This window comes from Sciurus vulgaris (assembly GCF_902686455.1).
Source record: "Sciurus vulgaris genome assembly, chromosome: 1".
Classification (NCBI taxonomy): domain Eukaryota; kingdom Metazoa; phylum Chordata; class Mammalia; order Rodentia; family Sciuridae; genus Sciurus; species Sciurus vulgaris.
Window position 1 is genome coordinate 72584072 of NC_136461.1, and position 16524 is coordinate 72600595.

A 16524-nucleotide genomic window follows, 5' to 3' on the forward strand; every position below is an offset into this window, starting at 1 on the left:
GAATATTCCTGAAGTAACTAAGAAAGAATTAGAAAGAGAGTATTAGAAATTTTCAGGGGTAGAATTTACTGAGTGGTGAATAATTAAAACAAACAAGCAACAACGCTTAAGAATAATTGCACAACATGTGCAAAGATTCCGAAGTCCAAAAATAGGGAGGAAGCCAGGAAGGAAAAATCTAAAGTGAGACAATTTACCATTCTGGCTACCTGGTTCTGATGCAGGCCCAAGGTCACGTCTAGAACTCAGGGCCACATGTGTCCCTGAGAGGAACTGGAGGAGGTCAGATAGATACAAAGCCATTTTACAACTTCCTAGAGTCTCATTTAATTGAATGATTTAGGGAACAGGAGAATGAATCATCATTTTATATTAAAACTAACAAGTATTCTTATGGAGTAGGATATAAGACATTTTCAAACAACACATGAAACTTTGGGATTTGGAAATGTGCCTCCAGACAAGCTCCCTTTTGCAGCAAGGTTTTTAGAAATGTAATTTAGGTTTTTTCCATGGTAAATAGCAACTGGAAGGAAGGAGAGTAGGTGGGTTTTCCACAATCTGAGGTCAGAAGGAACAGGCAAAATTAAATCTTCCAAGGATAACTTAAGTATATATCTTTCCTTCATGTTCTCCCAAAAGATAAAGCTGTCTAAGGGCGAAACAAGTTTAGACCACTGCCCAACCAAGATAAGCCTGACTGAAGACCATCTTCTTTACAAAACACAAGGTAACTGCCTTTTGCCTAACATTTAACAGTTTGGGCATCTGTATCTGATTATATCTAAGGTGAGTTACTTGCTGAAACAGTCTAATTTGTGAAAATAATTCAGAAAATCAAATGCTTCAAGATGGAACTATATACTAGAATCAAAGTTACATAAGCTCCTGAAATATCTTACTGTGTTTTTCACATTTTCACTAAAAAGAAGCACTTCTTGGCTTCTCTTTGGAATACTTGAACTGCCAGCATCACTCCTCTCACACTTTGTAGCCATTAGTAAGTAAAATAAGGGTTACTTGAACACAGCACTGCAGTACCACCACAGTGCCTGGTAATCAAGATGGCTACCAAGCAACTAATGGGCAGGTACCCACCGGCAGGGGGAAGATCCACATCCTAGGCAGGATGGAGTGGGATGGTGTGAAATTTCATGATGCTACTCAGAATGACATGCAGTTTAAAACTTAGGAATTGTTTATTTCTGGAAATTTTCATTTGATATATTCTGACCACAGTTAGCCATAGATAATAGAAACGACAGAAAGCAAAACCACAGATAAAGGGAGGCTACTGTACTATTTAAGTATTCTATATCCTTTCCGATTTTCAGTCTCCTTGTTCTCTCAGGGAGAGAGAACAGCACTGAAACTTTAGACTGTAAGTGTGGATTTTTCTACTTCTCACAGTTCTATCAGTTTTATTTTAATTATTTTGAAGCTCTATTATTAGATACATAAATCCTAAGACTAATGTCTTCTGGATTAATTGGTAATAGTTTTTACTTCAAAATCTATTTTGTCCACTATTGCTATGGTCATTCCAGTTTTCTTTTAGCAAAAAATATGCTATACCTTTTTTTAGCCTTTTACATTTAGCCTATTTGTGTCTTTGTCTTTAACATTTCTTTTGGGTCATGCTTTTTTTTTTTTTTTTTTTGGTCTAACCTGATCATCTCTGTATATTAATTATGTTAATTGGGATATTTAGAGCATTTATATTTAATGTGATTGTTGAAACCTTAATTTTTGGGGACCACTGTCCTTTGTTGTCTGAGGTCAAGTGTCTTAAACATTATTATTTCATATATTTGTCTGTGTTTTGTGATTTTTTTTAAGTGAGATAGTTTAGTCCCAGTTGCTCCATCCTTAAAGCAGATATCTCTCAATAGTGTGTTTTTTTTAATGCACCGAGAAATGGTAACATGGTTTTTAAACAAATTCATCTAAATTTTAACATTCATTAACTGAGGATAATTTCTCTTTCCATCTTATCTTTATAAATATTAGACCTCTAGGCTATCTCTTTCTGAAGACTGCCTAAATATGGTACCACTTCAGGTTATAGAAGCCTTTTTTATTCCTAGAAGAAAGCTTATACTTCATTTTACTGTTGGCACAGCCAACACTCAGGAATAAGTGCATAAAATTAAATGTGGGGGGCTGTGGCTGTAGCCAGTGACAGAGCACTTGCCTCGCCTATATGAGGCACTGGGTCTTATCCTTAGCACCACATAAAAATAACAGTTACAAAAAAAAATGTTTTAAACCTAAATGTGGCCAGAAGTATGATATAAAAATATTGTGCTCTTTACATTTTTAAAGAATAATTTTTAATTATCTCCACATTGATGTCTGAGTTCATTCAACAAATATTCATCGAACTCTGGGAAAGTCTCAGACTCTAAGGGTACAACTGTGAAACAGATTAGTCCCTGTTTTTTATGGAGCTAATATTCTGGTGGGATAGACACTAAAAGAAGTAACATGCATATTGACATCCAATTAAGAAAGGGCCTATTTAAAATAAGAAGTTTGCTATAATGCACCAATAAAAAAAAAATCAAAATACATAAAATAAGCTTACAGCATGCCCCATATGCCATCAAACAGAAGTATATGCCATCGAATGAATGTTCTCTTTCCATACAACACGATTTTATAGATGTTTCTTAGAGGAAGGCATTTTGGCTAAATCAGTTCATAACAGTAATGGACACATGTTTTTAGATTCCCCACTGAGATTCTAGTTGGTTATGTCCCGTATGCATGCCCAGCAGTTCATGTTTCAGGCAATTCTATAGTGCCTAAAAGAAGTAAATTTCACTTGGTAATCCCAGGACTATTGCCAACACATTTTTTGTTTTTTAAAGGCAGTCAGTCATTATATGTTCATTTCCTGCCTCCTGTGTAAGCAGTCAGCTTTAAGGACTTTAATTATTAGAGATCAATTACGGTATTTTGGATCTTCTTTGGACAGACTGCCAGTTATCCAACTCTTCTATTCAGACTTGGACCCTTTAACTCTAATAGACTTATCAACCGCTTGATCACATTTTGCTATTGACCCAATACAGGTCCTCCTTCCACTGTGGATCACCAGTCCTGGATATTCCTTTTTCTTTGAGACCTACTTGGTCTCAGAGTCAGTGTCTCGTACTCTGTCGCCATCTAGGGGCCAGAGACCACTCATCTTTTGCCTGCCATTTTAGGTCCATAACAAAGCCCTTTGAAGAACTGTAATGATTTTAAGAAATCCTACATTTCATTTTAATGAGGAAGTCTTTGCTTTAAATGACTATGGAATTCTTCTTTTGCAATAAGTGGACTGTGAAGTTGGTGGTCTAGGTTTGAATCTCAAAGTCATTGTTCATTATTTGACCAGATCATATTACTTTACCTCTCTGTGTCTTACTCTTTTAACCTGCTTGAAAACAGAGTGAGAAGATAAAGGGAGTAAATAATAAAGGTAACTATCTCATAGGATATTGTAAAGAAAACATGAGTGAATACATATGAAGCTCTAAGAACAGCACAAGAAATGTTAATCACCATCCTTGAGACCTTGGGCAAATACTCAATCTCTCTAAACCTCGGTTTACTTATCCTTGAAGGAGACATGCATTCATGCCTTGGAAGCTATTGCAAGGATTGAATGAAATGGTTTATATAAAGCACACAGCTCAGATTCTGACTTATAGTAAGCATTGGATAAATGTGAGCTACTAGTATTACTGACCCCAGGGATGGAAAATCCATGACCTCTTAGAATGACTTTGAATTTATTAAATATCCAAAGATGTCCCACTCAGGTCTGAGTAAGTGTTATTGATGGTAACATTTTTCTCTGGCTTTATCCTCTGACTCTTCCACAATAAACACTATTTTCCTAGAGCTCACACATTCCTTAGCACTGGTGATTTTCCTATCCTGCTCCTTCTTCAGTTCCTTCTCCATTTCCTGGATTCATTTTGCCTTGCTGCTCTCTAGTCATGAATGTACCTCAAACTTTAACTTCAGTTGTACTCTTGTTGGTATCATAGTCTACCCACATGGTTCCCACTTTCTGGCAGAGAATTCTCCACGAGACCTCTCACAGGTTTGAACCCAATCTACCCACTCAAAGTCAATGTGTCCAGAACAGAATTCATGACTCCAGCCACCTGGCTTCTGTTCTCTTATACAATATCACCTCACATTTGCTTCTTGTTTTTCATTACCCTTGTTAGACCAGACTTTAGATCTGGTCTAAAAAGTTAGATCAAACTTTTTGATCTTGCATCGTCTCAGTAAACATTTTTGAGTACAGATCTCCAATGTACATATAATTACTTATAACTTATATACATGCACTGTTCTACTAATATATTTATGTACATTATTTAAAAAGAAAAGCAGACATTAAAATGAGAGTGAAGAATCTGAAATACTTTAATGATTTTAATTTTATATATTAAACAAATAGAAAATTCCTCTTTGCTTTTCCTAAATGTGTTATAAATAGTCTCTTTTCAGGAGAATAATGTCACTGAACGTGCCTACTTATTTATTGAAACATTGATTTGCACTTTGTAAACAACTTGTAAATGTCTAGTTTCTTGAAATCCCTGTGTTTGGCTTATTTCAATACTTGCTTTTAATGTCTTACCCAGTAGGAAAAGGGACCTCTCAAAACACGTAGGTCCCAAAACAAAAAAAGTCTTGGCTGACAATGTCATTTTTTACTTTTGTCCAGAATTATGCTAAAGATTCTTTAATGCAACACAATTTTTTAGTATAGCTGAAGTGTTGTTGTCCTACTTTAGCTTTTGTCTGTTTGTTGGCTGGTTTTTGTTTGCTGGTATTTTCCCAGAGAACATACTGAGGAAGTGTGATGAGAAGTTTTGTGAACATATATTTTTGTACCATCTTTCCCGGAAATTCACTGCCACATTTTTAAAAACTAACAAGTGATCTGCAAAGACACTTAAGACATATCTTTAAGACAGAAAAGCAGAATAAAAAGGTAAAATAAAAATAGTCCAATGTTTTAAAGAATCTGTTCATATATACTCACAGAAAAGTCGCTAGAAGGAAAAATACCAGTATTTTGATAGTGATTATTTCTGGGAGACCTGATAATGGATGACTTTGTTCTTTGACCCATGCTTGTTTTCCAAAGATCCAGTAAGCATTTGATAAATGTGATATTTATTAATTTTAGATCATAAACTTTGTTTTAAGACAAGGTGGCATCAAATATTTTTTAAAAGATGCATGTTCCCAATAGCATCTGCATTTCAGCCCCTGGACTGTTTATGCTATTATGCGGCTTGCATGTTTAGTTATAATACGTTATACACTACAGAACAGAATGGGACCGATATGTGTGGCAAGGGACAGAGAACATAAACTATATTTTTAAAGATCTTTCATGTAAATATGTGTTCTTCCATTTATGTTCCTCTGAAAGACAAAATATTAGCCCAGACCAAATCATTGAAGGCAGGAGAAACTAGCCCGTACCACAATCTGGAAGGTGGGATGACGGATCATCTCAAGCCGCTGGAAGACTTCTGCACAAAGTTCTTCGTGGGGACAGAGGTAAATAAGAATCCCCTGCTTTTAAAATTGATACCTAATTACACCAAAATATGTGATTATAGCCCCTGCTTTACATGTTTCCTGTACTAAGACTTATGGTATTCAGATATTTTCCATGTTTAATGTGCTTATTTGCATTTGAGATTTTTAACCTTGTGGCCTCATACATTCATATTTGAAAGTTCCTTCACAAATCTGAAAAAAAAAATCTATAAAATTAGGGACACTTTTTACTACTAACTTATTGATCAACCTGCAAATATTCACTGAATACTTCACTGTATGGAAAAAAACATGCTAAATATTAGAGATTTACTAAGAAAACGCACTGCTTTCTTAGTCTAACACAAGCTAGTGGGAAAGACAGTGAAAAACCCAATTCAGAAGATAAATAACAATTGGGTATAATAATCATGACTGCCATTTTCAGCACCTACTATAATAACCAAAGCAAGCCCACATTTATTGAACATTGCTATGTATCAGGATGTGTGCCAGGTGATCTTCCAAAGTATGATTCATTTAATCCCAATAACAAAAGCCAATATTGTTAGTCCCATTTTACAGATGAAGAAGTGAGGCTCGGAACTGTCTATAGTCAGGCGGCAATGCTCCTTTCACTCACGACTCTCTTTTCCCAGGTCAGCCCACCAGCGGAAGATGCCATAGCTCAGTCTTACCAGTGCATTCACACTCTGGTGTTCCAAGATTAATTCCCAGTCACAAGCTCTGGGGAACATGGCACCTGCCAGGAGCAGTGCTAAACACTGGCCAGAGATGAAGTGTGCAATCTCTGTCCTCAAGGCACTTTCTGCCTAGGGACGGAGCAGACACATTGACAGTGCAATAAAGGGCAACGCCAGTCCAGAAACTGCGAAGACAGGGAGCAGGAGGGTTGGTGAGACACAAGCAGTTGAGAAGAAACCAGAAGGCCTAGGGTGAGAATACAGTTTTAAGAAGAAGTAATAGTCTGAGCAATATATTGGAGTCATAAAAGTGCAGGATTTGTCAGCAGATGGTGGAATAGTATGGTACAGGAGGGAAAGTTGTGCCTGGAATGGGGGATTGGAGTCCAATACCTAAGATGGCTTTTTTCCGCCACCTTAGGTAATTTGAATTTCATTTAGTAAGCAATGGGACACTATCAATAGATGTATGATTTATGACTTGGGTATCACAGCAAGGTTTTTAAAAAAATTTATTTCTATGGCAAAATATACATAACAAAATTGTCCATCTTGACCTTTGTAAGTGTACAATTCAGTGGTATTAAGTCCATCCCTATTGTCACCATCCATCTCCTGAACTTTTCATCATCCCAAACTGGAACTCTACCCACTAAACAATAACTCCTCATTTTCTCCTTTCTGCAGCTCCTGGCAACCACCACTGAACTCATCCTTGCTTTGCATGAATCCCCTGCCTGGACTATACATCCTAATCTATCCCCTCCAGGTCCTTCCAACTCCTCTTTTTCAATACCCTTCTCCATATTTTCCTCCTCTCAGTCAGCAGGGTCAGGGATGGCGATTAGAATTAGAAGTCTACATCTGGATGACCTTGACTAAGTCATTTAACCTCTCCGTCTCCATTTTCCCATCTATAAGATGACAGTGGGCGCTACTGCCTCTCCACCTCTGTCATTCATTGGCTCTGTGTGTTTCCCCCTCATGTGGCTGTTTCTTCCTTTTCATTACACTGGGTCCTTCTGTCTTCCCTTCTTAAAATGGTAACAAGGTAGTACTAGAATACGAATTACTTGTTATTTTATTTGGATTGAACTTTACGTTTCCTGTTCTCAACTTTAAAAAGTAATTGAAGGTAATTTTTCTCTTATTCCACAAGTTTTTGTTACATGCTAGGAACAGATCACTGAATGAGTTGAACCTGATCCCTCACCCCATGGATCAGCAAAAACTCTGGCACTCCAGAGGTCGGGACTCTTGTGCACAGAATATCTCCATAGCCACCCATGTTCTGTATGTCATTGCATATAGATAAAAAACCAACTCACTTTTTGTAAAATCAAGTACAGTAATGATTTTGATAACCCCCTCCCATTGTCCCTGAAGTTGACATGGTATTCATCAGGAACCTGTGCTATTTTTAGGAAGGTGAAGTGATATACACAGATTGGAAGCTAGAAAGAGATCCCGACACTGGACGATTTATGAGTAAGTTTCGTGGATTACTCTGTTATTAATAAGATCCTCCTTCTAAATTAAACCAACCAAAGAAGTATTGTGAAGTCCTGAGAGGTCTGGATCTGGTCCAGCTGGTGGAAGGGAGAGCAACCGCTCTAACACACATGTTACTCAAAATGAGGGCCTCGACTAGGGGACATAGTTGTCACCACAGAGCTCACAAGAAGAACATAAAAAATCTTGGATCCTACCCTGGGGCCTATTGAACCTAAATCTGGGTTTTAATAAGATTTTCTTGGTGATTTGCTCCCCAAATTTAAGGAGCACTGACTTATGTTTACATCACTGAGACACTTGAACAACTTAAACAGTAACCCCCGGCTCCTGCACCCATGATTTGGGCAGCTGAGCAGAGGTATGTGGATCACACCCAGGAGAACAGGCACCCCAAGAAGCAAGGCTACCTGTCTTTGATAGGCTCAGAGCCTTGGGATTCACTGCAATTGCAGCTGCTTACTTTAAAGCTTTAATTTTCATCCCGCCATGAAAATGTATTTGAACTACATTTTCTGTTTTTTTTTTTCTTTAATATATTTTAGTTGTAGATGGCTACGATATCTTTTCATCTTATTTATTTTTAATGTGTGTGCTGAGGCTCAAACCCAGTGCTTCGCACATGGGAGGCAAGCGCTCTACCGCTGAGCTACAGCCCCAGCCCTTGAACTACATTTTCAAGTTTGAAATAACCATAAGCAAAGGAAGGGGTGGCTCCTGGAACTGCTAGGCAGACAAGGCTGTGAGAAGGCTCTAGAATACCACGTGGGGGCAGCCTGGTGGAACAGCTGGCTCAGTTTGCAGAGGAGATCTGGCCAGTTCTATGGGTGTCTGGAAAAGTAACAAGTGAGTGAACCACAGAGGTCAGGGGTCAAAGCCACAGCCTGCATGAGACAACTGTTGGGCTGGCATCTTTAACCTCAAACCTTGCTGCCAGTCAGTACTACTGATCTGGTTCCAGAGACCAGAGTCTGCCATCAACCTGGGAAAGCAAAAGCACTTACATTATTTTTCTATAGTATCCTCTGTCCAAAAACTCAAATGTGTGTTGTTGACAAGGGTCAGGCATCAAGAGAGGATCAGAGGTGACCCATAGGAGGGTCAAGTGCATACAGAACTGAGACTGATTTTTTGCTTTCCATTTATTCCCAATTCTATGACTTAAAATTTAACTCAAAATTAGATATTGGATATAATTAATTACTTTCAACTTCTTTTATGCTTCTTCGTATAATTCATTTATTCAATAATTCATATCTATTAATTGTGCATGTATTACATGCCAGACACTATAACATGACAATGGGTGTCACCACACTATTGGGACACTGTCTGAGGACCAAATGCCATGACTTGGTTGGGTACAGGTAGGCACCAGTTTCTCCTGATCTTAGAGATCCTCTTGGGGCTCCATCTCTTCCTACGCCAGCATCCTAAACTGCTTTCTAGAAGATCTATGACAAACAGGTTTATTCATGTTTTTTAAGTGGATTTTATTTCATCTTTAAGATAACAAAAACATCAGCAAACTTAAAAAACAAGAACTTTAGGTTTGAAACTTACTGTTATTGGTCTGTTCTTTCCTTCTTACTTTTATCGCCTTACCAAATCATTATTGAGAGCCTACTATGTGCCAGGCACTGGAGATATGACCAGGATATTATTCTACATCAATAGATTTTGTTAATCTATTGGAAATATCAGACAACAAATCAGACATCACAGTGATCTATGGTTATAAGAAAACACAAAGTGATGTGGGAGCCCAAGGAAGAACTGACTCTATGGGGCTATTAAGAAAAGGTCCCTTGGGGCTGAGGAGATAGCTCAGCTGATAGAGTGCTTGCCTTGCAAGCACAAGGCCCTGAGTTTGATCCCCGGTATGGCAAAAAAAGAAAGAAAAAAAGAAAAGAAAAGAAAAAGAAAAGTTCCCACTGAAGAGAGATATGGTTGAGCTAGGTCTTGGAGAATCGATTAGAAGTTTCCATTTGGATAAGATAGGGAAAGACGAGGGCAAAAACACAGAAGCCTGAAGAGCAGTGGATAGTTAGGAAAAAGGGAAAGTTAAAGGGAAAGTTCATGGCCAAAGCATAGCCATAGAGACAGCAACAGGGGAGGTGACAGGAAGGACACTTGGTCCAGTTGGCAAAGATCCTTGAGTGCCCTTGTAAGAGCTTTGAGCTTTATCCCAGAGCCATGCATATAATCAGAAAATCTCCTGGAAGGAGAGCAGAGATGGATTGATTTGTTAGTAGCTCTCATAATGGAAACAAGATGCTCAGTTGCAACAGACCAGATGAGAAATGGTGAGTACTAAAATCCAAGCATGGTAACAGGGATGGGTAGTGGGGAAATGTGGGACAGAGAGACTAAGGGGTCAACATGCCAGGACTCTGTGGCTGAGGGGATGTGGGTAGTCAAGACAAGAGGAGTTGCTTTTAATTTCTTGCATTTAGTTGATTTTAAAAATGGGAATAGCTTTAACTGCTGATTCTAAAAGATTACAGTTAATATTTTAAATCATCAGTCAAGTATTCTATAACATGAAAAACTGAACAACCCCATTATTCTCACTGAATAATGTCTGAAGTCCAGGGAAAGTCAATGTGTAGAAGCTCTGCACTGTAAATTATGTGCCCTATTTGCCTTCTGTGCACTGGAGGGATTTTCCTTGGGACCTCCCATTCCAGTGTGACACTGAATGGAAACAGCATGGAGTTTCCTGAGTAAAGATGTGGCCCAACCCCTCTGGGTCTGCTTATCTCAAATACACAGGCAGGAAGGAAAATTTCTTCTTCTTAGGAGACATTTCTGGAAGACAGAGTATGCCCACTGAGGTGTGTGTGATAAAGAGGATGGAGTCGAATGTTTCCAGATGATCTAAGTGATAAGTCAAGAAATGCAGATTCAGAATGGTGACAGTTGACATGTTGTTTCCTTGAGTCTACTCTCAGATGGTCAGATGGGCATATGCCGTGTGCCAGGCACTCTTCCAAGCACTTTCTGTGAGTCAGCCCAAGTGATCCTCATAGCAGCCCCATGGGGTAGCTGCCATAGGTGGCAATGCTGGCACCTGAAGCCAGCATTTGGTCACAGCCTGCCACCAGTCGATGTTCTTAACCACATTACCCTACTGAATCCCGCAAGAGATAATGACTTAGGAAAACTGCTTTTTTGCACCTGCCACCCTACTTAAAAATTTAAGGACAGCTTCATTCATTGCTGAATGGCCCATGGGTCTTTCAAAGAACAAAAGCAAAAAGAAGTTATTAGGGGCTGCTATTGGTCTGGTTTTTCCTTCTTACTTTTAAAGAACAAACCTGGGCTGGGGGTTTAACTCCTTGGTAGAACCCTTGTCTGGTGCACAGGAGGCCCTGGGTTTGGCCCCCAGCACTGAAAAAAAAATTCCAAAAAACCCTTATTATTATGGATATTGCTATCCCTGGCAACAGTGTAATTTGAAGAGGGGTTCAGACTATAGAAGGGCCTGCTTACCAGGGCGAGGTGGGCTCTAGGGAGGCCTAGCTAACCCTGAGGGCAACACAAGACCCTGAGACACAGGGAGAATAGCAAGAAGGCAGCCACTGGTTTCTGGGGTCTCCTGTTTTACCAGGAATCTACTAGGTCACTTCAAGGTGGCCTTTCGAAGTATGTCTTCTGTCTTCAAGGTGGGGCTCCAGTTAGAGGAAAGTTGGCTTTTTTTTTTTTTTTTTTTTTTTTTTTTTTTTTAATCCAGAAGTGCTGTGGTTTACGTTTTTACTTATTTATTTTTACCTAGTAAGTTTTTTTCAAAAAAATAATTTTTAAATTGTGGCAAAATACACAGAAACTTACCATCTTAATCATTTTTAGGTGTACATTTCAGTAGTGTTAAGGACATGCATATTGTTCTGTAAGCAATCTCAAGAATTCTTTTCTTCTTGCAAAACTAAAACTCCATACCAATTAAACACTAACTCCTTATCCCTCTTTTCTCTGGTCCCTGGTGACCACCATTCTGCTTACTGTCTCTAGGAACTTGTCTACTCTAGGTACTTCATATAAGTGGAACCATAAAGTATTTACTCTTCTGTTATTTCATTTAGCATTTAAGATCTATCCACATTGTAGCATGTATCAGAATTTCCTTTTTTATTTTTTTAGGACTGAATAATATTCCACTGTCTGTCTACACCACACTTTGTTTATTCATTTGGCCATCAATGAACACTTGGGTTGCTTCTACCTTTTGACTATTGCAAATAATGCTGCTATTAATGCTGACAGAAAACCCTTCTTCATAGGTCTTATAAGATGTAGTATGTCTTTTTCTACTTCATGTTCCAACTGTGTTCTGGAGACTGGAAAAGAACAACCCAGCATCTATATTACAATTACTACAATGAGATTCAGAACAAGTGTGTGATTTTAGTATAAGGCAACTAGACATATTGGTTTGGACTTATCAGGCAGATCCTTTTAGGCCATCCCTGGGGCTTGTGGGTGTGCGAAATGAGGAATGAGGAGCATCTAGCTCTGCAGACAGGCCTGGCAGAGAATAAACCCAAGCAGAACCTTCCTGTGCGCGGGGTGAAGATTCCAGAAGAGCAAGAAGACCCTGCGGCCTGGGGCAAAGACTAACATTAACTCTGATCTTACATCCAAAGTGTTCCTGCTTTAGTGTACCCTTTTGCCACCAGAGGAAACATCACTGAGCCAGTCGCTCTCATCAGAAATCTGGCTTTCGTCGTCAGCACTTCATCTCTTCACTCTCCTTAGTCAAGCTGTCTCCACATCCCAGTTCACAAATGTTTCTTGATTACCCGCTCTTCTCCACTGCACCTTCATCCAAGCCACCTCTCTCTCTCTCACTAGAACAACTGCAACAGCCTCCCATGGTGTTCCCTTTTCACCTCTACCTGCCTCTAATCCATTCCTCCACAACAATCAGAGGCCCTTTAGAACTACCAATCAGATTGTCTCACTTCTAGGCCTCAAGAACTCATTAACGCATACTTCACTTAGACTATAATCTAAACGGTCCTGCAAGGCCCTGCAGGGTCCGGACCTTCCTAGACCCCATTTATTTCATGGCTCACGTTGTGATTACTAGACTCTGGTGCTGGTTTCCTCAGGTGTACAAAGTCACCAAACACTTTCCTCCTTGGATCATTGGTGTGTGCTGTTCCCTCTTTCTGGAATACTCCTCCATACCAAAGTCTTCCTGTGCCCATGACTCATCGCCAGAGAAGGCTTTCTGATCATCAGTCTAAATTATTAATGGCCCTCGTTACTCTTTCTTGTAATATTTTTTCTTTTGTAACACCTTTGACCATATTTTAATTCCGTACTTTAGAGTTTATTGAGTATTTGTCTTTCCCACTAGATTTTAAGCTCTGTGAGGGCAGGATCACATTGTTTACTAGTCATTGTTTACGCATTCAACTACTGACTTGGCACATGTAGGCCATCTACAGATATTTATTGATTCACTGAATGAATTAATGAATGAGTAAATGAATAAGAATACCAAGTAGTCCTCTGAGCCTGAAAAGTGGCCCTGGTGGGAAATTCCCCAGACTTTCCATAAAAAGATGAGGTGCTATCCCTTGATAGATTCATTCACCCCAAAATGATCTTTTCTACTCCAACAGCAAAAAAGCCAGTGAACCTCTACACTGTCCATGATGGATTTGTCCACACCGTCCAACGATCACCTTTTTACAATGACATTGTCCTCACCATTGGTGGGTGGAACGTGGCCATCTGGAAAGAAGGTGTTATGGTAAGTTGTCTGTGAAATGGAGGAGTGGGGGTGTGGTCCTTTGTTCTTGAGAAAGACAATAGGAACAATGGCCTGTTCTGACACAACTGCCTTTGGGTACTTTTTTAGAAAAATTAGAACAGATGGCCTGCGTTCCAGCTCCTCAGCAGAACCACTCACTATAAGCCTTTTGAAAACAACCATTTGCTTTTCTTTCCTGCGGGCAGTAAATAGCAAAGCAAGTTCCTTGTTCTCTGAAACCTAACAGGCTTTTCTTGGAAATATGCACTGTGGGTGGTTGACTTGACTTGGGTTTTTGTCTCCCTTTAAAATACAACATGGGATAAATGATTCCTGGATGGAGTCCAAGGAGAAACACTGGGTCTGTCATCTTCTACTCCAGCTTTTCTTCTGGAAGCTTCAGAAAGTGGAAATAAGCAGGCTCAGTAGTCCGTCACCAGGCAGATGATAGCCTGCCAGAGACACGCATGGGTCACAGTGAAGCAGGAGGAAGAGTCTGGTCAGGATTAGGAAAGGGGCTGGATCCAGGTAGAATATATATACATATATATATATATATATATATATATATATATATATATATATATTTCTTGACCTAATGGTTCCCCCTTTTGGAACTCTAACTTACACAAATAATAGAGAAATGTATGTGAACATTTGTACAAGTTTGTCACTGAAAAAAATTGGAAACTACCTAAATATGCATCAACAAATGCCTTCTACTTTATACCAATGTACTTCTGTATTTTACATTTCTTTTTACAATGAGCTAGCTTTATAGGTAAAGAAATAAAAAAGAAAATTCAGGCAAGATTGTCCAAAGACCATAGAGAGGCCTGGTTACTCATAGCAACTGAAGGAGCTGGGAGACGTGGGCAGGAAGAGGTTTGAAGTTTCACCTTTAGAAGTCCAGGAATTCATGACACCTTCTTTTTTCGTGGGAAAGTTTCCTACACATGTATTGGAGGGTGGGAGGCAGATGGTTTAGCTTAGTCGCTGTGCCCATGGACAACCTGGTTGGCTGATGGACCCTGGAGGTGGGTAAAAGACGTGTTCCAATCATCTCTGTGAAAAGTTTTCCCCAAATCAGAAAATTATTCCATGGTAGAGAAAAGAGATGATCTCAAGATGCACTGGTAGTCTAAAATCTCTTCCAAATACTTTTGTAAACCATCAGATGCTCTCATCTGAAGTTAATTAATTAGAATTTGCCAGCTCAGCTCTTTATTTTCAACATGCACCTCACAGCTGAAATTGACAGGCTGTCCATTTGCTTTTTCTGACTGCCAGCACCATTCCCATGGGAAGCATATATCTGACAGCAAAATAAAGGTGTAAACAAAGTGTCCTTATAAACTTCTTTTATCTGGAGTCCACCAATCTTACGAGGTATCAATGGATTTAGAAGCCTTTGGGTTATTAGGACCATCCACAGCTCAATTAGAAGGTTTGATCTCCTCTAAAAGCAACTAAAACAAGAAAGAAAATGACCTATGAAAACAAATAAGAAAGAAAAGTAGCTTGCTTTGTGTAGAACCCTTACAACAAAAAGAAGTAAGACTTTCTGGTGGGATAATTTTGCTGTTAAATGATCATAGCCAGCTGAGTTTTACTTTAAGAAAATCATTGTGAGTTTCTCTCAGGTAATAACAAATGATTTTAATTTGTCTTTCTAAAATTTTGTTTGAAGACCGGACCCCTCCTTCAATCATGCTGTGCACCAAAAATGTACACCTCAGGACACTGGTCCCTGACAAGACCCGGAGTTTTCTATATTGGCCGAGAAGACGGATACATTGATATCTGGGACCTTCTGGAGAAAACCCATGAACCAGCTCTGTCACAAAATATTTGCATAACTATGATCACCTATATCAAGCCCTGGACCTTTTCTCGTAGGTTAATTCTAATCAAATGAGCTAAGTCCTTTTGGGTAACTGGGAAGCATTTTGACATTCACTTGGAAAGTATCCAGTGTTTTTTCTCAGGTTTTTGTTTTTCTTTCCACCCCATTCTATCTCATCTTGTCCTTTCTCATCCTTCCCTTCTTTCCTGCCATCTTCCCTTCCTTTCCCCCTCCTTCCTCTTCCTTCCTGTTCTCTCCTGCTCTCAAACCACACCAGGAGCTTCCTGTACTGTTCGGCCTCATTGACAATGATTTCTGGTACACGTTTACCATGTCAAGCATGATGGGAAGCATTCCTCTTGTCCTCTCAGGGTCAGACAGGACGATCCCTGAAGTTTTGCCACTTTTTGCTGTTTCTTTTTCTTATAAAATAATTCCTATTTTTCAAACATTATATCACTTTTGTGGTTCTCCCGTGGGTCATGGCAAGCAGTTCCCTTCATGAGATCAAATGATTTTCTAGGGTTATATATCTATTTAAACTTTAATCTTTGGATTAAGGATGAGGAAGATGCAACAAAACAAGCATGCATTCAGACCTGTGTCTACAAACAAAGCAATTTATTTCCTTTGTCCCAATTTTTCTATTTCACTTAAATAGTACTTTCTGTGTAAATCTGGTATATTTTCCTTTTCTAAAAGAAATTCGCTTTTGTTTCTGAAGGTGTACAGGCAAGAAGTTGACCATCCACTTCTCTCAGAAACATTAGATTCGGAAACACTATCTTCAGAAACTGCCGAGTATCAGTCTGGGTGCTGCATAGCCCTGTGTCACCAATGTATGTTTCCCCATCTTTGGTACAAAACATTGTCTTTGTACCTGCAGGGATCATGAGTCTAGGGTTCAACCATGTGAACCAGAAAATGAGAAGAAAAAAACATACCCACATATCTAATGAGAAAGAAAATTTAAATTCTCAGTGTATTATGCCCACTTTAAGTGCTTCAAGCAAGCAATTTGCTTTTATAATGAAGACTGTGGTTCTGGCTATGTCTTTGAAATTCATCTGGATGGCAGTATTCTTTTAGCCCTCACTGTATTTGGTGAAAATGTGTCTCATGACTTTTCTCTG

General features: G+C 39.1%; 2 protein-coding genes across 3 annotated transcripts in view; one reads left to right on the forward strand and one right to left on the reverse strand.

Moving 5' to 3' along the window:
• Window positions 1-16524, reverse strand: part of LOC306660844 (mucolipin-3) — a 177854-nt gene that overhangs the window by 88094 nt on the left and 73236 nt on the right. The window lies entirely within an intron of this gene.
• The window catches only part of DNAI3 (dynein axonemal intermediate chain 3), a 60772-nt gene that overhangs the window by 40117 nt on the left and 4131 nt on the right, over window positions 1-16524 (forward strand). For both annotated transcript variants that reach the window (XM_079139565.1, XM_079139566.1), the window contains exons 16-20: window positions 643-730; window positions 5453-5583; window positions 7694-7757; window positions 13415-13545; window positions 15236-15440. In XM_079139565.1, the coding sequence (XP_078995691.1) occupies window positions 643-730; window positions 5453-5583; window positions 7694-7757; window positions 13415-13545; window positions 15236-15440 (619 nt within the window). The remainder of the gene's footprint in view (window positions 1-642; window positions 731-5452; window positions 5584-7693; window positions 7758-13414; window positions 13546-15235; window positions 15441-16524) is intronic.